This window comes from Pavona decussata, unplaced genomic scaffold (assembly GCF_977016875.1).
Source record: "Pavona decussata unplaced genomic scaffold, jaPavDecu1.1 SCAFFOLD_78, whole genome shotgun sequence".
Taxonomy (NCBI): domain Eukaryota; kingdom Metazoa; phylum Cnidaria; class Anthozoa; order Scleractinia; family Agariciidae; genus Pavona; species Pavona decussata.
In genome coordinates this window covers 2,230,682-2,253,737 of record NW_028145496.1, presented here as the reverse complement: position 1 = coordinate 2,253,737, position 23,056 = coordinate 2,230,682, and the positions used below count along the sequence as shown (strand labels likewise).

The 23,056-nt window shown below is 38.5% G+C and overlaps 3 protein-coding genes across 5 annotated transcripts in view; 2 read left to right on the top strand and 1 right to left on the bottom strand.

Annotated features, from left to right (window-relative positions):
* LOC146476315 (adenosine receptor A2b-like) overlaps positions 1–13,308 on the top strand; it is a 90,900-nt gene extending 77,592 nt beyond the window's left edge. For 2 of the 3 annotated variants that reach the window (XM_085114897.1, XM_085114896.1), the window contains one exon: positions 12,953–13,308. The gene's annotated coding sequence lies outside the window, so the exon portion shown is untranslated. The remainder of the gene's footprint in view (positions 1–12,952) is intronic. The other variant, XM_085114898.1, reaches the window with a different exon arrangement.
* On the bottom strand, positions 4,417–12,520 carry LOC146476316 (C-reactive protein-like). The gene is made up of 5 exons (XM_085114899.1): positions 12,365–12,520; positions 11,934–12,092; positions 9,563–9,821; positions 6,324–6,439; positions 4,417–5,277 (listed from the first exon to the last, which is right to left on the bottom strand). Exons 2-5 carry the CDS (start codon positions 12,088–12,090, stop codon positions 5,009–5,011), a joined length of 801 nt encoding a protein of 266 aa, XP_084971025.1. The 5' UTR covers positions 12,091–12,092; positions 12,365–12,520; the 3' UTR covers positions 4,417–5,008.
* A 3,260-nt stretch (positions 13,309–16,568) lies between the features above and the next one.
* LOC146476314 (adenosine receptor A2b-like) lies at positions 16,569–20,798 on the top strand. The gene is made up of 2 exons (XM_085114662.1): positions 16,569–16,624; positions 19,698–20,798. Exon 2 carries the CDS (start codon positions 19,739–19,741, stop codon positions 20,684–20,686), a length of 948 nt encoding a protein of 315 aa, XP_084970788.1. The 5' UTR covers positions 16,569–16,624; positions 19,698–19,738; the 3' UTR covers positions 20,687–20,798.
* Positions 20,799–23,056: the final 2,258 nt, after the last annotated feature.

Below are 23,056 nucleotides of genomic sequence, written 5' to 3'. Positions count from 1 at the left end.
CGAAAAGGGGGCAGATTGTGTTTCCGTTATTGGGGGCGACGACAAGAAAATGTTCACTGCGGTGTTCTCAGTAACAATGAATGGGAAATTCCTCCCCATGCAACTGATTTACGGGGGAAAAACAGAGAGATGTCATCCGAAAATGGATTTCCCGGTAGGTTTCCACGTCACTCATAATCCTAAGCACTGGTCAAACACTGACACAACCAAGGAGCTGCTAACTAAAATCATCATACCGTACACCGGGAAAGTAAAGAAAGAAATGAAACTTCCAGATTCACAGAAGGCCATAATAGTGTGGGACACCTTTAAGGGGCAGAATAACAATGATGTGCGAGCCCTGCTAGAGAAGCACAACATCGTAGAAGTCATTGTGCCAGCAAATACCACGGTGTTTAACCAACCCCTTGATGTATCAGTCAATCGTCCGTGTAAACATTTTATGAGAGAGAAATTTTAAGGATGGTATGCTGGAGAAGTTGAGAAGAAAATAAACGCTGGGCAAAACACCAGTGACATTGTAATTGAGATGGGCATTCCAGTTATGCGTGAGCTTTCCTCGCGTTGGTTGATCGATTTTTATCAGTACATGCAGAAAAATCCCGCGATCATCGACAACGGATGGAAAAAATGTGGCATCACTGACGCACTAGCAAATGGTGTTCCTTCAGATGACCCATTCGCACCGATCTGATGAACCGAATTGCTCTTTCACTTTTTTTGACATTTCCCGTTCTTTACAAATTGTTTTGTTTGCTTAACAGACTGCCGTATCGGTATGTTTAAGTCCAATTTATAACGCCCCAGTGGCACAAGTGTATTAAAAGCGGAGTTTTTAATTTGACTGAAGGGAGTAAATTTTTGCGGCGTTTTATTTTGCGGGTTTTTTTTTCTGCGGGAACTAATTTTTGCGGATCGAGGTCAATCCGCAAAATCCGCAAAAATTAGAACCCGCAAAATTTTCATGCTACACGGTAGTTCAACAACGTTCAATGTTTGTTGCTCAACAAATGTTCAAAGATGGCTAGACTTGTTGGTGTTATGAAAAATTGCCTTACTCAGGAGCAGCCAATGGGAACATTTAAGCAAAATACTTTAAACTGTTGTCTTCCGTGCTCCTACATCGTTTTTCCCCCCTTAAAGGCATATTTTTGTAAGCTAACTAGTAAAGATTGGTCTGCAGAAAGTCTTAGCTGGAAATTTAAATCGCAGAAAGTTGAGCTTTTGCCCCTTTGAAAACGAAAGGTATTAGTTTTCCAGTGTCACGATATTTTGAGCTGCCAATTTTTAGCCGAAGAGAACTTTGGCTTTCCTTTACAACTTAATCCTAATCTCTGAGACAATTAAGGCATTCCGAACAGATATCCACCGAAATGAGCGGTTGAGAGCCCCAGTTTTTAATTTTGCCGTTCAACATGTTGAATGGCCTAAGGGCGCTAGCCAGTTTACAATCGCATATTTAATTATACCAATCGCCAGGAAAGAACTTTGCGGCTCCAAATCAAACCTTTCAAAATTTTATTTATCCACGAATAAATAAGCTATGGAAAGGATTAAACTATCTGTGTAAAGGTTAGAACATCCAGAATAAGCAAAAACATCGATTGTTGCCGGTACAGCGCATTTGATTGACAAAAGACTTGCGTTTCACGGGCGTCGAGTGCAATTTGATGCTTAATAATAGGGGGTGACAGGGGTCTGAAAACCAATTTGGTGGGCCTTTTGGGTTGGCGCTCCTTTTCCCCTCGCGTGTCTCCCTCCCTCGCGCGTCCTATATTTTTTATTTAGCCACGCCTTCACTGGCTTTACCACAGGAAATAATGCCTCTAGTAGCCCCACGGTGGGAGTGATTGGGGGGAAAATGGGGCGTATATTTTGTCGGTGCATGGACGGGGGGGGGGGAGGGGAGATTTAGGCAATGTCCTGGAGGAGAGGAGTAATTGGCTAACTGAATTTTTTTTTTTTTTGGTCCCGCTTATCAAATTTGATAACTGTGACGGACTGTAGGGACATTTGAATGTCAAGTGCCAGGATGTTGGATTTCATTTTGTCAAATAAACGTCACTGCATCCGAAAGACTTCTGTTTCCAGGGCAACGATAGACTTGCAACCACAGAAACCCTATGAGGTAAAAAATTTCCTTCATGGCGGCGTGCACGGAATCTGAAAGCAAAAATAGACGATACCCATTTTTAATTATTGTACAGTATACGTTCTTTTCATGCAAAATATTTTCATCTTCACAGTCTATCTTTCCGCAAAATATTTTCATCTTCACAGTCTATCTTTCCGCAAAATATTTTCATCTTCACAGTCTATCTTTCCTTGAGCCTCTGGGTGTTAAATCTCGGCAGTTTCGTATAATCAGTAGCCTGCGAGGCACAAGTACCAAAAGTAGAAGGTAAGGACTCTCGAGAGCGAGCGCGAGTAGCTTTTCCTTACCTCCATGCTCCCTTCCCTTCGCGCGCGCGTCCGATTCCCCGCGAAGGTACATGCGCAACCACACGTTAACAATTTTTTTAAAAGTATTTCACAGCACATTCATGTTATATTTCAGATTATTGAGAATTTCAACAGTGCTCATTTGGATTAAATATTTAAATATCAGATATCAGTTCCAGGAAATTAGATTTTACAAACACTTTCCAACGTCGTTGTTTTCGGTGCCCTGATGTGATCGCCGTGACTTTTACACTACTACTTATAATAACGGACCTGGCACCCGTTTTTCTAAAGTCCCGGGTACGAATAAGTATTTTTGTAAAATGCGTTATAAACTTTGGTATGGCAAAGAAATGTCCCAAAATTTATAACGCACGTGCGGGGCTTTTTCAGTTTTCTTGTTAAATCCTATTGGTTTGTAACGTTGACTTCTCGTTCAAGTTAGGTTTGGCACACGTGAAGTCGTACTCGGCAAAGAAATTTAAGGTTTTGTGGAGAACATGAGCATTCATTTATTTATTCTCTGTCTCAACTTGAACGCCGTTCGCACTACTTCTATTTAACAATTTGATTATGAACTCAAAATTTCTATCGCGTGATAGTTGTTGAAGGCGAAGTCTAAATCAACTATCTCGCATATAGAAATCGAGGGTGAATAATCTAATTGTTTAAGTATAAATCTACCAGTCGTTCAAAGCGTAACAGCAAGACAGGATCACGTTTTAATTGATTAATAATATAAATTAGTCACGCCACGCGTGCACTGTTAGGTTCATCACCTCTACTCTATCTACAACAGAATAAACAAGGAGTAGGGTAGCCAATTAGAAAACAGCATTCGTGATAAAACGCTAATAGATTTATACTAATGCTGGATAGTTCGACCAAAATTTGTACAAGTTGCACGCCAGTTGTACATTTCGTTGCCTCAGAAACAGATTTTCAACCGCAAACTAGCCTGTGGAACTACGAAAACACCATGCTCACCAAAATAGTTGCTATGTTCAGAAAGCTTTTACCCTACTCATTTGATGCTACAATACAAGTTACAAGTAAAGAGGGCTTTCCACCCAGCCCCAGCTTCGCGAGGTTTTGCGAGTCACCTATTTCTAGTTATTATTAAATGAAGGTATTATTTCACCATTTTAAACAAAAAAAGTCAAAAACTCCCGTGACTTTAACTTTCCCTTTAAATTATGGTTTAGCGGTTTGCGGAGCGGTTGTTGATGGCACAATTTTTTTAGTGTAATTTACATCGCAGGCTTTTTTATTCTTCTAGCACACATCCTTTAAATAGATAGTGTTCTACCGCAACACAAAACGCCGGACTGCCTACAATCGAAGATCAAATTCTGCATTTTGGCAGGGAACGTCCGCCTTGGCACTGATCTACACTCCCGCTATTAAGGACTAAGCACTTATTTAGACGGTTGACTGTTATTCGTTGCCACGGTTAACTCTGAAATAGGCTAAAAGTTTGCACTTGTTGGTCTAGTAGATATGTTTAGGAGACATGAAGAAAATAACCTGGGCTCGAGGCGTGTACTATTTTGAGTTTTAAAACTACTTTACCTGACTGTTAGGTATCAAATAAGATTTCTGTTGCGTAATCATAATTAGGTGTCCAACCTCGTTTTGAGGTATCCACTCTAGTAACAATTAACCTAACATGCAGAGCTACACAGTCACGTATTGACTCATATGAACTCATTAACAGCATCACGCTGTCACATTAAGACCATATAACCATATTATGGTCAGAGCATCCGACTAGATCACGGAGGGTCGTGGGTTCAAATCCCATCTGGGACTCGGATTTTTTTCCGAGTCTTCGTTTCTTCCTTATTCACATTCAATGTCCCTGTGTCACTTTGAATAATACAACATTCTCATTCATTCACCAGGCTTAAAAAAAATATACTATCACATTTATTCCATGGCATTCAAAAGTTGTTAACATAATTAAAATCACATAAAAGAGACTCCATTCCAGCAAATTCTCATTTTATTCCCGTTGATAACAATACGGTAGATGCATATCCTAGATATTCCCTCAAACTACAAATTTTCGCATCGCATATATTAAAGGCCCACATTAACCTAAGATGTATTGCGCGCCGAGGAACAGTTTTCATATACGAAACCACCCTCCACCCCCCCCCCCCCCCATTTTATTTGAGCAGGAAACGAGTGAGAAAGCAATAAGCGATCACGAATATTCTTTCCCTCCAGCACGAGTCGTAGAGGACACCCGCATGAACCGCTTGAGTTGGTACAGCCAATAAGATCACGCGTTTGGACAATACAGCATTTCAAAACAAAACCAAGCGACCGTAATGACTCTTAAGTGAAGGTGGGCCTTTAAGTTCCCGTTTTACAACATTTCAACATGTTTTACATTTTACATGTTTTGACGACACTAAACCTTTTTAACGTCCACATTTACCTGATGAACCAACAGACTTTAACAATAAAGGGTAACCAGAGACCGATGGCAAAGACAGACGAGGTTTACCGATTCCTAAACCAACTAAAAATTGCCTCATTAGGATAAGCACTGGGGAAGTCAATCAGACGGTTCACACGTTAAATCGACTGACTGCACCGCTCCCCTGAGCGAGCTGTTTCCCAAAGAGGCCATGTTAAAAAGATTTCCTTTGAAATCCCCCTCGCATGACTCAGCTAACTTGGATATCTCTGCGGCACTTAACACCCGATCCCAGAAGTTGATGCCCGTCATTTGGCCGATAAAACTTTGTTCTTGAGTGAATCCTCCTCCGTAAGAGTCTTGATCCTGTCCAAATATTAGCTTTGCACCTGCTTTCAGTGAAATCCCTGAAGCAAAAGGAAAATATTTTCACCAAAATTAAGTAGGCGAACTTAGGGAGGCAAAGCCATTTAGCAATAAATAAAACATTTAATAAATAATGATAGTGATAAATGGTGTAACGAGAAACTGCCGTCCTTCGTTCGTGTGATGAGATTTCATTTCTTTTTTTTGGGTAGATTATAAGTTTGTGTTCGCGGATTGTGTTCGAGGGAACAAAGATTTCATTATACCGACGCGGGGCTCGCTACGTTTGGATTCTGTTCCGCTATGGTAACAATGGGTAAAAAACAAAGGGATTTGAGAAGTAAACGAAGGATAAAATTTAACAACAACAACAACAACTACATCTATAAAAACTTTGCTATGATGATGATGATGGAGACTGAAACGTTGTTGACGATTTCGATTGTGATGCTAATAAAGAAACGAGATTTCGTAAATGTTATTGCATTTAGGAAGCGAGGTCAATGGTTGGGGCAACAAACCCTCTCTGACCACTTGCTCGGTTGTTTCATGGCAGCACCGAGTTCAAATCAAAACCTCCCACTGGTTGAGTTATTTTACATATCTATTTTTTTGAAATTGGATAATTCATTCCATGATTTATGATGTCTCCAATCAGCATCATCATCATCATCATCATCATCATCATCATCATTATCGTCATCATTATCATCATCAGTATTATCACTCTTGAATAATGCAAGGAACATTTGTACAAACAGCGGTAAAGTGTAGCCGTACTTTGTGTAGATCTGGATTAGCGATGTTGAATAAACGTAAAACCAAATACGAGGCTGATCGGACAGCTAAAATAATGTTATTGCCTTGTATTTCGGTTAGACAAAACTAACCTTCTTCAGGAGCTGCAAAGAGATAAATAGAAATTGGAAATAAACGGTGGCAATATTCATTAGTACCATTTTAAATATAGCAACTGTTTATTTCCAATTTTACTTAACCTTCTGCGGTCCGTGAAGAAGTTTAGGTTATTATAATTACTAAATATATTATTTTTATTCTTGATTATTGGTTTTTATCTCCAACATACCGCTGGCTTGACGAGCCCATCTCTGTGCACCATCTACATACAATCTGACAGCACCTCCACCCCATGACACACAAACATGATGCCACTTGCCATCAGTTATTGTCACACCTGTAGACCTGTAGATACAATAAAAATAATACAATGTTGATTGACAAGAAATCGCCAGGAAAAGAGAGTAGTTTCCATTGTATTGATGACTTGCATGTGACGTCATGGAGGCCATGTTGGTGTACAGGAGCAAAGAGATTTTCCTGCTTTGGGAGTTAACTTCCGTTTTTATGCAAAATATGTGAACAAATTTTTCCTTTCGTTTTGTACACCAACATGGCGGCAATGCAAACCACTTATTTCCTATTCCTGTGAAACTATGGGTGCATTTTTTCGGGCTAGGGAAACGGTCCTAACATCTGGATACGGGATAACGGCATATCTCCGCACTTGACTTGCGCGAGCGGCCGCGTAGGATCTCCCGCCAAAAATTTCCCGAAAGAACGGTATTCTGTCTATTCCGAGTAAACCGCATTCCTTCCATTCTGTTCATTCTGCTATCGGGATCAGAATAAACTGAATGATATTCCGTTCATTCCAAAGATGGAATAGCTCCCAAAAGGACACAAATACCGTCTATTCCGAATATTCCTATTCCGGAATAGTCCCAAAAGAACACGCCCCGCTGTCGAGTAACTTCAATTTAGAACGTACCATTCCACGTTTAATAGTATAACCACGCATTGGTTTTGGCAATTTTGGTAGATCCTGGACCAACTGGATCAGTTGATCGTGAAATTACCTGATATCGAATGGAAGAAGAAATTGCTCGAAGTGAAAAATATTACTCTAAAGAATGCAATGAAAAAGGTTAGGCTGAGGGAGTCTGCATCTGAGCAAACCTCTCAGATGGTAAATTCAAATCGAGAAACGAGTGTGGGCACCAATGCGGTCTGAACAAATCGAGAAAAAAATAAAACGTGCTACAACGTTGGTAATGAGGGCCATTTTGGTCGTGACAGGATATGTCCAGTTCATGACAGAAAATCTGTAAAGTGTGTCAGATTTGGGCATTTTGCTCGTTGTTGCAAGAAAGAAAAAAGTGGATTCAAGCCTTCAAAACCAAACAAGCAGCACAAACAGTAGCAGCATCATGATCGCAGGCAAAACCTTCGTGGACGACAAGCTAACTTTGTGGAAGGGGATATTGTGCAGCCGAGTGTGGATGCCTTGTCCCGATTGACAAAGATTGAAGATCCCTTCCGCTCCCAGGACAACGACGAGTATGTCCGCATGGTTGCATCTCATGCTACACCAGTAGCCTTAAGGATTAAGGAAGTTGAACAAGCCTCAGCTCAAGATTCTGAGCCACAGGCCACCAGGAAGTGTCTCATTGATGGAAAGTGGGACAGTGTCACAAAGCAATATATACCAGTGCGCAGCGAGTTAACCTTCATTGGTCAGGTCATTTTGAGGTACAAGCATTGTTATGCCTTAATCCCGTCGAAAGAGAGTGGTCAATCTAGCACACGAAGGACACCAGGGGGTCATCAAAATATAGGAGAGGCTCCGTACAAAGGTGTGGTGGCCGGGCATGGCACGTGAAGCGGAAACGCGGTGTGCAGAGTGTTACAGATGCCAGCTTGTCACAAAGAATGTTCCACCTCCGCCATTAAAACCTACCAGTATGCCTCAACAGCCTTGGCAAGAATAAGCTCTGGATTTTCTGGGACCTCTCCCATCTTGAGACAGTCTATTGGTTTTAGTGGATTATTACAGCAGGTTGATTGAAGTTGGTGTTATCAGAGCCACAACCAGCAAGGTCATTGTTTAGCGACTCGACGCTCAGTTTGCAAGGCTTGAAATACCTAAGACTCTGCGGACTGATGATGGTTCTATTTTGGTGTCTAATGAGATAGAGGATTATCTGAGCGAATTGGGTATAGAGTATCGGTACACCACCTCCCTTTGACCAAGGGCTAATGGCGAAGTGGAGAACCACCCCAGAGGTTCCTGTTCCCAGTGCTGAGGAAGATCCATCCCCGCTGAGAAGGTCTAGAAGAATTCCTCGGCGCCCACGAGCTTTGAACGAATATGTTTTGCAGTGAATTCGTTTTCATTTACCTAGTCACTTGCATGCCTTTATGTGACCAGGAACAATTATTGCATTAAGTACAAGGACTTTGCTGAAGTAATATTTTTCAGATGTTAACATCAAATAGACTTGTATGTTACACATTTCATTAATTTTGTTATGTAAGCGTTCGAGCGTTTTGACGTCTTCTGTAATTACAGACACACAGCAGAATGAAATATATTTGTTAAGGGTACGCGTTCGTTTAACCTTTTTCAGGAATAGGAATACATATAGTGATGACAAAAGATCCCACATGAGAGGTTTTGGGAGTTAATGAAGTACAAAATGGCTCTTAAATTATCCTGAATCAGCGAAAGCTTGCAGAGATGTCTTCCCAAGGTTACATAGAAAGAGAAATATATGCAGCTAGCCCGCTTATTCTTATTCTGGAATACGGCCAATCGAACGCAACCTTATACTTCAGGATTTTTTTGCCCACAAAATTTAAGGTATTCGCAGCGAAGTGTTGCTGTACCACTCGGTTCTAAAATGTGAACACTTTGTATGGTGTCCAAATGTGACGTAACTCGGAGGTGATCAAATCGACATTGTATGGAAAGTCTTCTGCGAGTTTGTTCTTGCAAAAAAGCTTGGGTGCAACCCAGTTAAATATCAACAACTCGGCCTTTCCTTTTTTCCGTCATGTTCATATTATACCAAATCGATTTACTCTGTCAAGAGGAAACAAGGGGGCAGAGAGGGCAACTAGTAGGGTTGGCTGGGATATCTGAATTTTACTTAACTTAGTTTTCAAACATCGTCTAAACGGAAGACGGTTTCCCAAGACGTCCGCAAACGGTCAGTGTGACGTCACAGGAAGTCATGAGAGCGTGCCATCGTCGCATTGTTTAATGGCGCCTGTTGAATATTCAGTATGGCTATCGTAAGTGGCATTTTCAGGAGTCTAGATACGTTTGCAGACGTCTCGAGAAACGGACTTCAGCTTTCACGACGTCTAAAAATAGCTTAAGTGAAATTCACATATCCCAAGGGCTATACTGGGGTCTCCCTCTTTGTCTACTGATTTTCTCTTGACACTGTTTATGCCAACGTGATAATCGATCGTTTGTTTTATGAACGGAGACACCTACACAACGATAAAAACGACCATTACCCTGACTTGAATGATCCCGCAATGATGCGCAAGGTTTTTCCATAATAATCGAAAAGAACAAACGCGTTGTGATCTCGGGTGGTTGCATAACTGATGTAGCCCGCGCTGTTCGTGCCAGAGGTTTTCAACCACAAGCATGCGGTCATGGCGTTGAGGGTCCTGGTGAGCAAGCCACCGTCAATATAGTCGGTCGTCTTCTGGTTTGGGAAGAGAAAACCCCGGATTTTTAATTCTGGTGGCGCAGTGGGTTCTTCACAAGCTGTAGATAAAACAGAGTCATCGAAGAAAGCTTAATATTTTAATCCCATCAGAAACATTGCCAAAATTTAATGAGGAGCTTAAATGACAAAGTCTTTGTTGAAAAACTCATTACATCAGAGGCACCCAACGAGAGCATTTAAGCAAAATACGTCTTCCCAAATCGTTTTCGTTTTCTTCAGTTTAGGCATACTTGTGGAAGCTAATGCAGATTAATCTGTTGGCTTGCTTCAGCTTAAAATTTAAGTTGCAGAAAGCTTTAGGACATGGTGTAATGGAGATCCCAGCTGACCTTTCGTTTTTATTTTTAACGACATATTGGCTTCCTCGAAAACGAAAAGAAATAGTTTTCCAGTTTAACGAAATTTACAATGAATCGTTGATTACATTTCCGCTTCTTATTTTGAGTTAGCCACCTAAACATTTTTAAAAGATAACAGAGCGTTCTGCAGGGAGGTTAGTAAATACCAGTTTTTAGAACAAAAGCCGAGTGGCAGGATACAAAAAATTGAATAGAACTTATATCTTAAAAGATACAGAAAATTACGGATAAATTTATGTTGGAAATACATGTACACTCTTAGCAAAATGTCCTCCGTGGATTTAGAGATTGTTTAGAGACTGTTTAGAAACTACATTGTATTTTAATACAAGATTTCCAGAAGTTTCCAGATGCTATTTTGAGGGTACTGTGATGTTCTTAAGGCGGGAAATTACTGGTTAAACCAGCTTTTGGCAGGTTGTGATTCCAGAACTGCCACGTTTTATAAGCCAATGCGTATTGTTCAATCTTTCTCTCTCTGCTTTTGAATAAAAGTTACGTGAATCGAGTGCTGGATTCGCTTCGGTGTGTTTTCTGACTGTTGGCGCGTCGGTGAGCGAAACTTTTCAACAATTTAAACCGCTAGAAGTTAGCAACTTGGACATTTGCTCTGCCATCGGTGGTGTTTATAAGAGAGTGGCATCGATTTGAATTCTTCGAAAAATATGGAGCATATTTATTCTATGACACATAAATTTTAATTTCACTATCAACATATGTTGCAGTCCTGCTAAAATCAAAATCAATGCTGTCAGTTCTGTTTAATCAATCCCTAACCAATGAAACCTTTTTTTCGATAAAGTCTGAATTTCCCCGGCTTGAAGAGGAAGTATCACGCGAATTCGATGTCATTCAAAACCCAAAAACTTTTTGTCTGTCAACAGAAAAAAATGGTTCAGTCTAGTTTTGTTGATACATTTCCCCCCCAGTGCAATCAAAACTGTCGATTAGTGCTTCTGGCCAGAGACGGAGTACGTAGAATGGAATGACACTTGAAAAATGTTAGGCTAACGTTTTCAAGTTCTCGCATTTTTGTTTCCAAAATGCGCTAGAACAGATTACGAGTTGTTTTTTTTTTCAAGAATTGAGTTTATTTCTTTTCTTTCGTTGTTCTAAAATTATTTTGTAGCGAAATGAAGGTCTTATTTCACCATTTTAAACAAAAGAAGTAAAAAATCCCGTGATTTTAACTTCCCCTTTAACTTATAGTTTAGCTGTTTGCGGAGCGGTTGTTGTTTCAAGTGTAAATTTACATCGCAGGCTTTTATAGTCATACGTGAAGTTCTCAGAAAACAGGCTACCGAAATTTTCAAAAAGATTATTCTTCTAGCACACATCTTTTAAATAGATAGTGTTCTACCGCAAAACAAAACGCCGGACTGCCTACAATCGAAGATCAAATTCTGCAATTAGGCAGGGAACGTCCGCTTTGTGGGTTTAGCACTGATCTACACTATTTAGGACTAAGCACTTATTTGAACGGTTAGCTGTTATTCGTTGCCACCGTTAACTCTGAGATAGGTTAAAAGTTAGCACTCGTTGGTCTAGCAGATATGCTTAGGAGACATAAAGAAAATAACCCGGGTTCGAGGCGTACACTACGTTGAGTTTTAAAACTGCTTTTTAGCGATGTGTTTGAAATAAGATATTTGTTGTGTAATCATCATTAGGTGTCCAGCCTTGTTTTGGTGAATCCACTCTGGTAACAACCTAACATGCAGAGAGAAAGGTAAGCCAATGGGATCACCTGAAATAGGTGACGGATCGGTAATTATAATAAAACATTCTTACGTTTACACTTCTCAATGGCAGCCAGTCTCTCCTCTAGTTCTTTCACCTTCGTTATCAGCATCTTCACTTTTTTTCCAGCGGCGACAGGCTTTGCTTGTTCCATTAAGGTAAACAGCGCCAGAAAGGCAATAACGATCACACACTTTCGACAACCCATGTCTTAGAAAAACAAAAACAGTAATGATGTAAGAATTAGAATCTAAATACGTGAAAAGAAACTTCCTTTCATCCTTCATGTGCGCTTCACGTTCACGTTCACGTTTCTCCTGTCGGCTTGCGTGTAGAATACATGGGTGTTTTTGTACAAGGATCTCTCGTATTGCTTCATTTTCTCTAGTGTAATATATGTAACTTGTGGGTTTGTTTATGTTGTTTTGTAGTTTTTCTCTTAGTTTTCAGTAACACTTATGATTTCCTGATACAAACCCTACCTTTCAAGCCAGCAATCGTGTGCTATCAATCTCACGCCTGGTCAATCGCTGTTCTGGAGCTCTCAGCAGTGAAAATCGAAGTGATGTATAGTACATGCGTTGCAGCTTTACATAAAGGCTTCGTCACAAGAAACATACTTTTCGGGAAAGAGGAAGATCTCATAGTAACGAAATTTAAAAATAGTTAAAAAATATTTAAAAACAATAGTTACAATTTAAACACTGAAGAAGGGCGGACCGCCTATGATCACGCCAACCGTTTAATTTGTAAAAGATAATGCCATTCCAGAACCAGTTACTTGGTGGTTTACTGCCTTGTTAGATTACAAGATTCAAACCAAACCTGACCCTGACATGCAAAAGAGGTCCCAAGATACAGTATGTATACGGATATGAATATGAAGGGAAAATGAAGGATGCCGCCTTAAGACAATTTAAATTAATATCAATTAAATAGAAACAACGCCTTTTGAATACAATTGAATACAGACAACACCTTTTGAGTACATTTGAATACAGACAACACCTTTTGAGAAGAAGGCGGCATTGTAACTTTTTCCACTTCCTCAGTCAACTGGTTCTATTAAGGTAACTAATTTTATAGACTATTAGTGTTTGGTGTAAATGCTTGTTAACTCTAGCAAAAGCAAGCTCTCGGGCAGCGTAGAGTTGTTGATAGGCTAAATCTGTAAAGAGGAAAGCCCATAAATATCATTTGCGTTAAGTGACGCGTTTAAGACGCGTAATGTGTAAACAACATCGACCACCATTCCTTGAATGATAGAAGCAGGTGATGGTGCGGCAATGTTTTTAAATCTCAGCGGCCGGTAGAAATACGTAGAATGTATGCCTCTACCAAAATGATGTGCTGTACAACAACAGATTTCAATAAAATGCAAAAACTTGGGGTTTGCGAAATTGATGTGTTTATGGGCGCTAATTAAAATTTCATCCGTTCATTTCGAAAGGGTCTTTCCAGCCAAAAAACCAACACGGAAAATTATCCGCTTTTAAAACTGTCAAGTCAAAAACGGGCTAAAGATCCATTTTCTCTAGATATTACATGTATTTGTTTTCTTAAGACAGTTTTCCAGTGTATTTTAGGCCTTTTAATTAGTATAATGCGTTTTACTTCAGAATTTATTTATTTCTTTATTTATACAAGAAAATATGTGGATTCAACCGATGAAAGAGACCGATTTGCTTTAATCTATATGGTGCGTCCATTCATCCCGTAAATATTCTTGCATAGAATAATTTTCAGCATTTTTCTATACCACATTTACTAGATGTTACAGTATCTTCTCATGTACTGTTTGTTTGTTCCCAAGCTTCATAAAATTTTCGATAATTTATAAAACAGGGCAGATTAAACACTACCGACGTTAACAAAGATCGGGTGGTAGGGCGGTCTAATGTTTTGAGGTTGAATATTAGTAATGGTATTGAAAACTGTGTGTTTGAAAGTTTGTATCCGTCACGCCGGTCTTGTGATTTCAAGTTGTTCAGGGTGTAAGTTAGCCCGCGAACGTCTTCAACAAATTTTGCGATGTGTCGGCTAATTATTTTGAATGAATACTTAAAATAATGGTTCCTAGGGTAAGTGTGTTTGGGATCTAGCCGACCTTGGCTCAGTTTGGCACCATGGGAACTCTAGTTTTGACGAAGCTTACTTTAAAGTTGTGTTCTTCTGGAGCTGCTTATTAAATGCTCATTATTGGCCTGTGTGGTTATTAAGAAGTTTTAAGCTTCCTTGCTGTAGGTACTGTCTGGAATTCGCAAAGGTTCCATAGATCGGAAACGCAACTGTCTACATATCAGGTATATAACTGTTCACTGTCGTGTGCTCACGTTCCCCACAAAACCTTGAAATTGGACGTCATTTCACGTGGTTGTTTTGTAGAGGACGGCAAAGAAATGTACCAAATTTTTCAAAAAAGCTCGTTAAGAGCGATCGTTTTTCTTAAATTTATTGTGTTGCAACGTAAGAACGGTGCCAAGAAACAGTTGCAAATTAAGAAGCCATTGTATATTAAACAGAAAATCAATTTAAACCATTTAAATCTATCCCTTTCTTTTAAGTACATTCTTCACTTTAATCTGCTATTAATTTAGAACATATTGTTATTTTATTTTATCTCCGCTTTTAATTATCGATTATTCTTACTGGCTTTATTTGCAATGTTGTAGTCAGTGTAATTTTGAAGAAGTATTGCCTGTTGTTTGTTTACATTTTGAAAATTCAAATTGCCACAAACAGTGCAACTCAAGATCACATAAGTATGTGGAAACATGGTTTGCGAACTGCTGATGAGCTCTTTCATTTTTTCTGCTTTTTGCACGACGGTTTGAAGATGTATAACAATTCCAACGAGGGGTGTTGTCTGGACACAATTCAAATGAATATAGGTTGATTGAAAACAGCACCTTTTGACATGAAGAAAGCTGCCATTGTTACTGACATCACGTCAACTAAATACTGATTCAAGACACGTACAACGTGAATAGCCCTTTAACCAGTTTGCATCCAGTGATAATTTTACTTCAGTTGCAACCTGTTTGATATTGCGTCAAGGGAAATATTTACTTTCGGTCATCGTCCGTGGTCCACAGTCCCCATATTCGTTCCCAGATCCCTCTCCTTTAGACCTGGGAGCGAGGCTGTCAAAACTGTTGTCAGTTGTTGAAGGTAAATAATTTAAAAACGATCGAATAGACCACATTCGTATTCTCGGTATTGAACTGGATCGAGCTTGCAATGGAGGCTCTTGCGGGGGAATATATTAGAAACTATTTGCATGTGAAAAGATTTCCCCGCATAAGCCTCGTGTGCAAGCTAGTTCCAGTTTAATACCGAGAAAACGAATTCGGTCTATTGAACAACCTGATAAAAAGAACCACTGAGGCGATATATCCTTTGATGCTGTTGTGTATTATGGAGTCTGACGAGCTCGTATAACCTGTAAGTGAAAGTTTTTTATACTTACTGTTTATAGAGCATGCAAAAATGAAAACTTTTCTTTATACCTGAATTGAACATTCTCTATTTTAAGTTGACCATTCGCGATCGGCAAAATATTTCGTCTCCCGTCGAACGACCAACCCAATTTTTTTCTTCTGAGATAAAAATCAGCTCCTATAACTACGTCTTCGAACTTATTTTAGCGTGATGACGGCTCTTTACAAAATGGCTGTGACAGGGAACTTATAAAAGATTTGGATCCATAGATAACATGTGATATAAGATACGGGGGCCGGGTGGCCATTTTTCATTTTTGGAAAGCATCAAGTTAATGAACGATAATCGTCCAAACTTTATTCGCTGGGATGCATGTTTACTTCAGGATAAAAGCATCTCTTTTTAAACGTAAACCGCTGAATAACGTTAGGCCTTTTAACATATTTGTTTTTTCAAGTTAACGGAAAAGTCACAGTTTACGAGTTAAAAATTCTGGCAATATATATATTTTAAAATATCACCAGTTGACAACTGACGCTTGTCAAAGATTAGGGTTATAAATTTTATGCTTATTTCAGTCCGTTTCGTTGGAAATGTCATCTTACTGAGACTATGGCCGGCAGGTGTGCCGACAAGAATAAAATAAAATTACAAAGAATTGAGGAATAATCGAAAGTCTTTTATCAAAACTTTGTTCTCAATTTTCTTTTCATGATAAAAATTTGTATCTTTAAAATTTAATCCATGAAAGCCGAGATTATTTATTACACAGTCTGATTTGTTTTGCTGTTGATTATCAAAAAACACAAATCTCGAATCTCTCTGACCTTGTAGAAATTTATGAAATAAAAAGTTTCTAAACCCTTGCTTCTTGATGCTTTACGAAACACCAAGCTTCCAAAATGCACGGATTCGCTAGTGGTAATATAATAATTTCAACTTCCCGTTTTCTGTTATTAGATAACGGCATATATAATGCTCCATATAGGATCCAATATTTAACTTACAATGTAAATAGTGGAGAACCGGTTTGTCTGGAAAGAAGAGAAAATTAGTTTTGTCCAACGCTTTGACGAGCAGAAGTCGTTTACACAGAGTTTAATTGTCGCGCGCTATTTATACTAGACTGGAACATGACTCTGTCATCATTATTAAATATATTATTGTCAATGAGGTTTCAAAATGTTTGGCGTAGGCTTTATACTTATGTTGATTCAAGACACGTTCAATATGAATAGTTGCCATAAACTCTGCAAATGTTTTTCTCTGGGTTCGCTAACCACAAATTCTTCCTTTGAAGGGTGATTTTTGTTTCAGAAAACTAGTTTCGTGTTCACATAAAGTTTGGCCAGCTCGCTCGCTTGCTGTAATATTTCTTTCTTCATGTTTAATCGAATGGTTCCTAACTTTTCTATAAATTTAAACAATCCCATAGCGGCTGTGTTCAAAGATATAATGGGACTGAAATCGTTTCGATTAAACGTCTTCTAGAATGAGAAGAAACGGGAGCAGCCCTTAGATTTATCATTTTAGGTACCTTTAGAAAGACTTCAGAACGGTTTTGTATTCAACCGTCCTATGTACTCTTATTCAATTTTCAGAATGTAACACATCGTAAAAATGTTTGCCAGAACATCTGGCTAATTTAATACGAGGTCGTCTTCCTTCCAGTATCATTTTTATTTTCTCTGCAAAAAAAATATTCTCATTGAATGTTTTCCTTTAAAATAATACTAATGCTTAAAATTAATTTACTAACTTAAGCTAAGGTTCTAAAGCGCTCAACAAGAAATATAAACGATGAAATTTTTAAAAACTAAATAAAAACTTTGCTAGAAATTAATAACTCTTGTCATGTACGTCACAAAAATAAAATAAAACTAAAATAATAAAAACAATAAAAAATAAAAACAAACTAAAATAATAGCGCAATTTCAAACTCCAAAGAAGGTTAAAAATACGCGACACGATGAGGTTTCTGTTAAGATGTAAATCGGTTTAGGCAAGCCGGGAGGATGAAGGTAGGTCTGTAATATAACTCGGTGCGATATAATTAAGAGCCTTGTATGTAACAGCTAATGCAAAACATTGAAGATAATTCATTGTTTGATGGAGAGCAAATGCAAATCAGTAAGAAGAGGAGTAAAGTACTTGAAATTTCTCTTGTTAAACACCAGTCTTGGCGCACTGTTTTATGCCATTTGAATTAGGCTTTGGGAAAGATTCTGCGGGAGACCATATAGATAGAGTAGTGAGTTGCAGTTATCAAGCTTACAAGGTAATGAGGGAGTGAACAAGCGTCTTGGTGCTGTCGGTAGAGAGGTATTTCAGAATACGAGATATATCTGATTTTGCAGATGGAAGTAAGACGCTTTACAAATTAGGCCAGCTAACTTGAACTTCATAATTCATCAAAACTCACACCAATGTTCTTAGCAGAGTCTGAAGGGTTGATCGAATCGTTGCCAATGATAACGTGGGGAAACGAAGGCCTAGGACGGATGACTTTCGAGAAAATTGAAAAGTTTGTTCGCCTTGTATTACTCAATATGTATTAGCGCGAGGTTGTTAAAACGGGAGCGCTAATTTTCAAAATGGTCGAGTTACGATTTGTTGTTGTTTCTAAGGAACAAATAAATATGATGAAAGAAAATGCAATTCCGATAAGCACTAAAGGTAGCGAAGTTAGGGTCACGCTTTTGGAAGACAAGATATGAACGTTTTGCTAACTGTAAACTCCTCTTAAATTGCAGTGGAAATGCTGCAGTCGATATGTTGACAGGAATATGAAATGAAAACAACAATTTATATTCGTGCAGGATATTCTTTATTAAAAAGAATGGTTTCAATAACAAAACGAATTTAAGACAGAATTGGAAAGCATGGAAGTAAACGAGATCAATAAATCTCTCTCGCAGTTTTACACTTCAATGAGGGAGGAGAAACGCAGCAGTTTTTTATTTTACAAGAAAACTAGTTTGTTGTCGGTTCTCGCGGCTCTCGACTACTATCTAAAGTCACCGCCGCCAACAAAAAAAATTCATCTGGGACAACCGTGGACTTTTTCAGTGAAACCAATATAGGACTTAAAATTCCTACTTGAAGCAACAAAGGGGAGAAGGCTGATGCCAACACGCGTGATCCTCGAGTTTACACAAATGGCCTGGTTCATCTCCTGATTTTGGTAAACGGGCGCTTCTCGGCCAGCCGTTCATTTTTCAGACAATCTTTCAGCTTCGGGCATTATCCTCCGATATGCCACCTGCCTGAAGGGATTTATTTGCTAAATGTTCCGCCAATATTTACTTTGCCTTCAGCGAATAATTTGGGGGCTTCACACTAGAGCTTGTAAGTATAATCTAAGTGCACTTGAAACCTACTTGAGTTTGAAGGGGTAAAACCTACCAACTTGAACTTTACTTAGTGACCATGGAAACGTTCGTAGTTCAAAGATGCCGAAGTACGCCGCCAAGTATGGCCAACACCACACTTGAGAACGTACTTGACCAATAGGAAAAGGGAAACCAACTGAAAGCCACGTGCTGCGGTGCCAGGACAGATAAACATTTTGCCGTGAACTAAAATTAATCCAAAAAAAAAATCAAAATCATAAATGGATGGCTGGAGATAAGCGGCACAGTTTGAGGACTCCATGGAACAGTCTTTTTTGTAAGTAAACATGAAAAAGAAGGAAAAGCCGATACAAATAGTTAAAATCTTATTTGAATTTCATCTTTACAGACAGCCTGAACCATCGATTTTCAGTTCAGAAGATGTCGCCTGTTCTTTTGTTTTGTCGCCAAGTACTCGTAAACAATGAAGTACCTACGCATTTTCTGTAATGTTAAAACTCTCTGAGTTAAAATTAAAGACAAACTAAAGAGTAAACAACATAAAACGTTTTTCTGTTGCAAAGGCTCCATGATTTTCCGGCGAGCAATCGCATTTCTGATTTTACCGCGAACGATGATTGACAGCTTGTGCTTCAAGTGTATACTTTGTCACCAGGTGTGAAGCCAAGTTTTCTAAAGTGCGACTTGAGGTTTTCAAGTGCACTTGAATCAAGTGCTTACTTGAAACTAACTTAGCTTGTAGTGTGAAGCCAACAATTGTTTAGTACATTTTAACACTATATTAAGTAAAGTAACTATAAATTTTAATCCTCAAATTATGCAAATCATGGAATATATCCAACTTAAGTCCAGACCCAGTAATGTTGAGCGGTTGATATTCTTTTTCTGGGCTAAATGTTGTGCTGTTAAGAAAAATCCCACATTTCTTTATATCGATCTGCAAAAATTGTAATAACAAGACAATATAATTATGGACCATACAGACTGATGTATAATGGGTTACATGTTGCTTTGTTTCCAGGGTGTGATTATTGAAATAAGTTCTTCTTCGAAGGAAAAACAATGGAAAACAACAATTCTGTTCATGTCTCCAGCTCGAGCTGTTTTCATCTTCCAGATCCCAATTTCCATCAAGTTTCACAACGTTTTATTGTGAACTTGATAACAGCCATCATCAATATTGCTACCGCTCCAGTCGCTGTCACAGCAAACACTTTGGTTGCCACGGTCATCTTCAGCTACTCGCGTCTGCGAACCCCTTCCAATCTGTTGATTGGCTGTTTAGCCGTATCCGATGTTCTTGTTGGTTTAACTGTCCAGCCAGGTTATATAACTTACAGGCTCATGGAAAACGACCTTCGTTCAGTTCCTTGTTTCGTAAGAATAACGTACAATGCTGCCTTCTTCGTTTGTCTTGGGGTTTCTTTCATGACATTAAGCGCCGTGAGTTATGAACGATTTGTGGCGGTTCGCTTACGTGTCAGGTACAACGAGTTCTTCTCGTCGAGTCGTGTTGTGAGGTATATGGTAGGTATATGGCTCGTGAATCTTGTGCTGACCTGTTTGACATGGACCAAAATCGAAAAAACGGTAAGAGGCATTCATCTCATTGTTTGGCTGATTTGTCTTTTCCTATCGGGAGCAACACAGATTGGTATCCTAATTATTGTTCGACGGCATCGTCAAAGAGTTCAAGTGTCCTTTGAAGCTCGCAAAAATGTACAGGCGCAACTAAGGGAAGCCAAACTTGCAAGAAGCATCTCTGTTATCGTTGGGATTTATTTGATTCTGACCTTGCCTGTACTATTTGTGACATTTTATCACCAAATACTGAAACTCGATTTACAAACCTACAACCACTACAGTTGGACTGAAACATTAGCTTTTCTTAATTCGTTTACCAATCCTTTCATTTGTTGTTGGAGAAATCGTCATATCCGTCGAAAAATCAAAAGTTTGTTAAAGAAAATCCTCTGTTGTACTCTTTCAGGTAGTGAGGAGGAAAACTAGAAAAACTAATACATATATGCATGTACATATACATAATAGTATACATAATACTAAACTCCACTAATTTATGTAGAATGTTAAAAATGTACAGAAATTGTTATATTTCTAGAAACTGCCTTAAAAGATTTTTTTTAGAGAACTCTTAAGACATACAATAGTTTCGTAGGATTTAAAGCACGAATCGAATGCCCGAATGCACGAATCGATGTTGTTGAGACTCTACTATACCCTTTTTAGAAAGAAAACAAACCTTTTTGAAGTGGTAATTATAAATCGAAAGAATAACTTCAAAAAAGTTTTAAACAGTAGAAATTAAAGAGTTCAATTCACGGCGAAGAAATTACGCTTAGAGGACAGATTCAAAAAGAAGAATATCAATCATAAATCACCAATGGCACTGCGGACTTTGTGAAAAATGCCTAGCTATGCTTGAGCGCTGCTGGGAATCCACATCACAAAAAAATATTGCAGGTATATTGTCAATTTTTACTGAAATACAGTTTTGGTTGACCGATTCTTCGTACAGTTTACGCGAAAAAAAAAAAAACAAACGTGCTCCGTATGGGACGATATGTTTACTTCAAATATATCAATATGACTCGCAATTCTTTCAAGTTCTCATCGAAGCGAAAATTGTGTTGGTTTTTTACATGTAAGCTTAAATGAAAATTGTAAACGTTCGCTTTTTACATATGCAAATAAATGCTTATTTGAATAAAGTTTTCATTTAGGAAGCTTTTAATCTATTGAACAATTAGACACAAAGGAATGGCTATGCAATATTATATTTAATAAAAAAAACCCACCAAACTTGTTGACTTTTCCTAAAATTTATCTGGCACCAATTTTATATAATAATTGATTAGTCATGTGACTTGCCGTTTCCATAGCAACAAGAATTTGACAGATTTTTTTTACCAAATTTGGATTTTTTTTAACCTTTTTATGACAAATTTTAAGTATATTCTCGTCACTTTTATATCATGTTGATGCTTGGATATTGGTTTGGATTAATTTTGAACCAATTTGGAGGATTTTCAGCTGCGGATTTGGAGGTATCGAGAAATCCAAGATGACGGACGTGAAGTTGAGGGCCTCAAAAGAAACAGTTTGAAACATACAATATACTCTCAATGTCTCATTGCTTTAGCTTCAATGGCCTAGAAATCAGGGATGAAAATGAAAAGTAGTGACAAAAAGAGCTTAAAACAGCTTACATATTTTAAAATATGAACGAGCGGTTTGTCTGACAGGAAAAGAAAAGTGCGCAGTTTTGTAAAAATGATTTGACAGAAATGGTTACATCGTACATGAAACAAAGTTGCTTTTAACCTCGTTTATGAAAGCCAGGCATCGTGCATAGTTTAATTTACCTAAATGAAAACAAATTTTCATATCAATATCAAAAGCTTTGCACGAAGTTTCCCTTTTTCATATCAAAAGCTTTGCACAAAGCCTCCCTTTCATAATGAGATTCAAGGCAACTAGGAAATGGCCCATTGCTACGCGCTCCCTATGAACTATGGAGATAAACTTTGTCGTCATTCTAATGATTATAACTGGTTTACTGGTTTTATTTGGGCTCCAGGTGAAAAGTGTATGAAAGGTCACACCATGGAAGTCAACATGTGGGGTTGCCACGTAAAAACTAAATCTCATTCATATAAATGGAAGGTTTAGCACTGTGTCCTTCTACTTCTTCAACGTCATTTCAACGAGAAAAGCGTTCAGAAACTGTCTTAGTATGTGATTTCTCGACCGATACTGATGGAGAAGGTAAACAGTATTCATTCAAAGCTTCTCTCTTTTGTCTTGGAAAAAACACCGTCGATCCAACCGTATAGCATACACTTTCTTCAAAGGCCAAAGTGCTGGTTAGAAAATCAGTTGCATACGAACTCTTTGAACGGGTATTGGAAAAATTATTTCAGTCTGAGTTTGGAGGGCAACATCTTATCATATTTGTGCAACTGCAGCACTTTAGACAACACGCGCTGCATATAAATTAGTTTTATAACATGATTACAATCCTGCTTCTGTCATCATTGCACTTGCCGTCGAGCTACCTTGGAAATTTGAACTTGAACTTGCTAGGTAATATTTGCGGTCGACATAGAAAGAACGCTCTCCTAATACAGATTAGAGTAGATTGTATGGGACAACCTTCATTGAATGATTGAATCTTGGGGCGCGTATCTGGCATCCCCCGCATATTTTGTAAGGGCGAATGACATCATCACCAACGCGCTCACCAACCTTCCAAAGGAGAGAAAGCCTTCAGATATCGAACGCACTCCCTAATCTTTAATTGTTACTTGTTTTATTATTAGCTATTGTCGATTACCTTTGAAATTTCTGTCTTAAAATAAA

Excerpts from the sequence above, each read along its gene's own strand:
- LOC146476316 (XM_085114899.1), bottom strand. The coding sequence starts at position 12,090 with ATGGGTTGTCGAAAGTGTGTGATCGTTATTGCCTTTCTGGCGCTGTTT. Across the intron at positions 9,822-11,933 it reads TGCCATTGAGAAGTGTAAAC|CTTGTGAAGAACCCACTGCG; the intron begins GTAAGAATGTTT and ends TTTTATCTACAG. Across the intron at positions 5,278-6,323 it reads ATGGGCTCGTCAAGCCAGCG|GGATTTCACTGAAAGCAGGT; the intron begins GTATGTTGGAGA and ends CTTTTGCTTCAG.
- LOC146476314 (XM_085114662.1), top strand. The coding sequence starts at position 19,739 with ATGGAAAACAACAATTCTGTTCATGTCTCCAGCTCGAGCTGTTTTCAT.